The 4,037-nt window shown below is 34.0% G+C and overlaps 1 protein-coding gene across 1 annotated transcript in view; it reads left to right on the forward strand.

Moving 5' to 3' along the window:
• Nucleotides 1-79: 79 nt before the first annotated feature.
• The window catches only part of LOC105567668, a gene marked incomplete at its 5' end in the record, with an annotated part of 8,860 nt that continues 4,902 nt past the window's right edge, over nt 80-4,037 (forward strand). The window contains 7 exons of the mRNA XM_012022728.1: nt 80-319; nt 403-445; nt 2,204-2,362; nt 2,798-2,933; nt 3,011-3,208; nt 3,303-3,461; nt 3,539-3,715. Of these exons, the coding sequence (XP_011878118.1) occupies nt 80-319; nt 403-445; nt 2,204-2,362; nt 2,798-2,933; nt 3,011-3,208; nt 3,303-3,461; nt 3,539-3,715 (1,112 nt within the window). The remainder of the gene's footprint in view (nt 320-402; nt 446-2,203; nt 2,363-2,797; nt 2,934-3,010; nt 3,209-3,302; nt 3,462-3,538; nt 3,716-4,037) is intronic.

The following is a 4,037-nucleotide window of genomic DNA, read 5'->3' on the forward strand; positions in this document are numbered from 1 at the left end:
CACAGTTGCATTGGATAATCGCAATTGTATGATATTTCGATCAACTTCTGGAGTTATCAACCACATAATCATTACGCAGTAATAATCGAATTTTTGTGAGAAATTACACTTTTATATATTACATAAATTGTTTTCAGGTGAATATCACATCTGGTGACATTCAAGTTTCCTTGGTAGATGACCCCGCATTGGGTATAAACTACATAGTGGATGCAGGTGGATCTGGAGTGCTTTCGTCATCCTTCGAAAGTGACGGTGACTGTACTCTGGAAATTACAACATCTACTGGGACCATTGACAAGTTATCCCAAAGTACCAAGTAAGATATTCTATTATGTTCGTTTATATCAATTATTGGTACTTGCTTATATCACAAACATTCTAAAATAATAATATTTTCAGTGCATCGGATGAAAACAGTAACACCTCTCAACAATCTACCGAGGTAAGTTTGTTAATTTATTATAAGAAAATTAGTTTAAGGGGATGCTGGAGTGTTTCTGCACTTTTCGCACTTTTGCTCCTAGAACTGTCAATTCGTGAAAACATTTGTGTAATATACAAATTATGTGGCTTTTGTGTACGAACCGACAGTATTCCACTATTCGGACTAAATCAGAAAACAGCATGGTATTATTGAAATTAAGTTCAGAAGCATAACAAAAAAAAGATCTAAGTTACCTAATCTATAACTTATTCGAGTGAATAGACCACATACTTAACAGCGGCACACGATACTCTTTTTCTTACTGGATTGCTTACGAGAACCAATAAGGATTTAGAGTTTTAGATCAGGTGACTTAAAGGCCATTTTACAATTGCGTAAACGTGGTTGTTATCGGTTTACAGTGTTGTAAAACACAGTTTTAAACTAGCATCTCCGATTGTAAAGCCTGTTGTAAAAGATGGCTGAACTTCATCTTTTACGACTACAACGATGTAGGACGTAAAAGCTTAACCAATCATTCACTTCAATTACGACGTATCTCACTCTATTGTATATTACTTTGATGTACAACACTTACTACTACTTCTACTCCTACAACCCTACAACTACGTTTACGCAATTGTAGAATGGCCTTAAAGCTGAATCCTGATTGGCTCTCGTAAGCAATCCAGTAGGAAAAATAGTATCGTGTGCCATTGGCCGCGTTCAGCAGACACAACTGTTGAGTGAGCGCTCAATGATTTCTTAACATGATTGGCTGGATCTAAAAGTATTAGCCAATCATACTGAGCGCTCACTCAACAGTTGTGTCTGCTGAACGCGGCCATTGGCTTTATACTTTTAGACTGCGCCGTCTTGAGGACAAGACAAAACGGAGAGGGCAATAGCGCTAGGAAACCTTTCTTAGCTTTAAGTCGTCAGATCTAAAACTCTGCATCCATATTGGTTCTCGTAAGCAATCCAGTGAGAAAAATTGTATTGTGTGCCGTTGGCTTTAATTTCAATGATACCATGCTGTTCTTTGCCTTAATCTGAATAGTGGAACACTGTCGGTTTAATCGACACAGCTACGTCGAAATGTAGTGGATATAAGATTCAACAAATAAAGCTTATGCCAGTTGTGTCGATTAAACATTCCAAAGATTGATAATTTATATATTACACAAATGCTTTCATGAATTGGCAGTTGTAAGAGCAAAAGGTGCCAAAAGTGCAGAATCACTCCAGCATCCCCTTAAATAAGGACATTGGCATAAAAGTTACATTAATCTTTTTAATTCTGTTTATATCGCGAATGTGTATACAGAATCTTATCTTTCTAAAATTTAAATTCTCAAAATTTGGAATCAATATTTGATTATCAACAAGTGTCATAGTTCTAGTCTTCTAAACAGTCGATAATATTAATACATTAATACAATATCTAATGTTAATAAGAAACTATATGATTTATATAATTGGCAGTAATGTTATTTTCTATATTATGCCAATTTCTTAGTTTAATATCAGTGATATATAGATATTAGTGGTATTATGTTTGACTGATATTTGTATGACTGATATAATAGATATATAAAAAATAATGAATGTGTAAGAATGAAGTAGACAGTGTACAACATAGTCAATGATAATTTCTGTGCAAATGTGATAATGTCACATTGACGCAATCGATAAGAAATTAAGGGATTACACTAAAGTTCATCATTCGAAATAAATAATATGCCACAAGTACGAAGTATACCGTGTTATTACTAGGAACCTATTTTCGTCAAAGGAATGCTTGCTCTCTGTCCACACTGCGGCTACAGTTCACTACCCTTGAACCGATGTGAAAGATGTAAAACAAAATTAAATATTGAGGAAGTCAAGCCAATACCCATACCAGAGGGGAAGGAGACTGGGATGTCTGTCGATGTAAGGATTATGACTGCAATGCCAGAAGACCGATAAATTTATTGATACAATGTTATAATGATTACCTGTCACAGTGACTATTTGTTATAATGATCGATTGTCTGACTGATGAATGGCTAACAGATTTAGTTTACTTAAGGTTAAGAATTTAGTCTAAGGGAACTATTAGCATAGCATTTTTTGATATAGTAAATTTAGAACGCTCTTATATTTCAGGACATGGTCATTAAGAAGTATTTTATTTAGAAAGATTTAAACACGTTAATTGTAAAATTAAGACATTTTATATTACTGCCATGTCATTACAGGTCAAGTTGAAAGCAGTTTATAATCATCTTAATGTATCATACAATAATATTTTTTGTTGGCAAGTTTCTTTGCCATTATTTCCCATGTTAATTTGTAGATATACATTACGATTGTATATCTTTATAGATGTTCTATAAGAAGAACAACGAACGAAATACTATGAAATTGGAGAAAACAGAACGAGACGGTCCTACATGCAAGCGGCCCAGAGCAAAGGGTAAGGGTACAGCTTCAAAACCAAAGCCTATTCACAAAGAACCAGGTATGTATAATATATTTTGTGCAAGACATATGTATATGTGTAACATGTGTATTGATGATTATTTAATCAATTTCCAGAATGTTTGACAATATCTTCTGACGAAGAGGAAGAAGGCAGGACTAAAAAAGTAGGAAGCGTTACTAGTAACGCAGTAGTAGGCAATGCAACTAACGCTTTTAACGAAGAAGTGGACACAATTCTGGATAAAGAACCAATAATTACAAATTCTAGTGCATGTGACATGTTTGGAATGGATAATGAAGAAAATAGTAAAGGTTTATATTTTATAAGAAATATATTTTATAAGAAATGATTGTCAATTAAACATGTCGGCTAATAATATAATGATGGGATAATGTCGGATTTTAGAGATATATGAAAATCAGAACTTTTTAGATATTGGGCAACAACCACAAACTGCTCTAGAGTGTCGGACGGTCAGAATAGGTTCTTACAAATATATTCCTCGGGATAAAGTAGTGATTTCCCATACTGGTGTAAGATTTAGCGTACCTTTGTTAGAAGATAGTAAGTTGATTTTATCTGTAGAGCAGCAATGTCTTTCACAGATGAACAGTTTTAAAAACTTTTTGAATATTTTGCAGATAATAGTTTTGTTATTTTGGATGTGAAATATAGAGATATAATTAAACTTTTAATTCATTTTGGAAAGACAATGCCAGTACTATTCTTTTATACGTCTACAAGTACAGGAGCTATGATACGCGAATTATTAGGAATGCAAGATCCAAAAGGGCCATATTATGACCCTGCTGGAAAAGGTTGGTTATGCATATGCACTCTGTATTTTAAATAATTTTTGTAGTACCTATAATTTCTCTTCCATCATTCCTCTAAATTTTGTGTTGCTTTTTCATACTGTTTTGTTAAATACTATGACAAACTCCCTCTTTCCGTCCGTTCTTCCGCCTTAGCCTTTATCGTTTCTCCGCCTTTCTCTCTCTGCTAGCGTACGCGTACTCTATGACTTTTCTAAATACATTTATACTCTGCGTGCGTTTCTACCGTATTGCTTACATCACTCATGTATATCTATACAGGGTGAGTCTTTCCATATCCGACAAAATTTTTGAGAAGATAGAA

The sequence above is a fragment of the Vollenhovia emeryi genome, unplaced genomic scaffold (genome assembly GCF_000949405.1).
Source record: "Vollenhovia emeryi isolate VEMERY1.0 unplaced genomic scaffold, V.emery_V1.0 DF939136.1, whole genome shotgun sequence".
In the NCBI taxonomy this organism is placed as follows: domain Eukaryota; kingdom Metazoa; phylum Arthropoda; class Insecta; order Hymenoptera; family Formicidae; genus Vollenhovia; species Vollenhovia emeryi.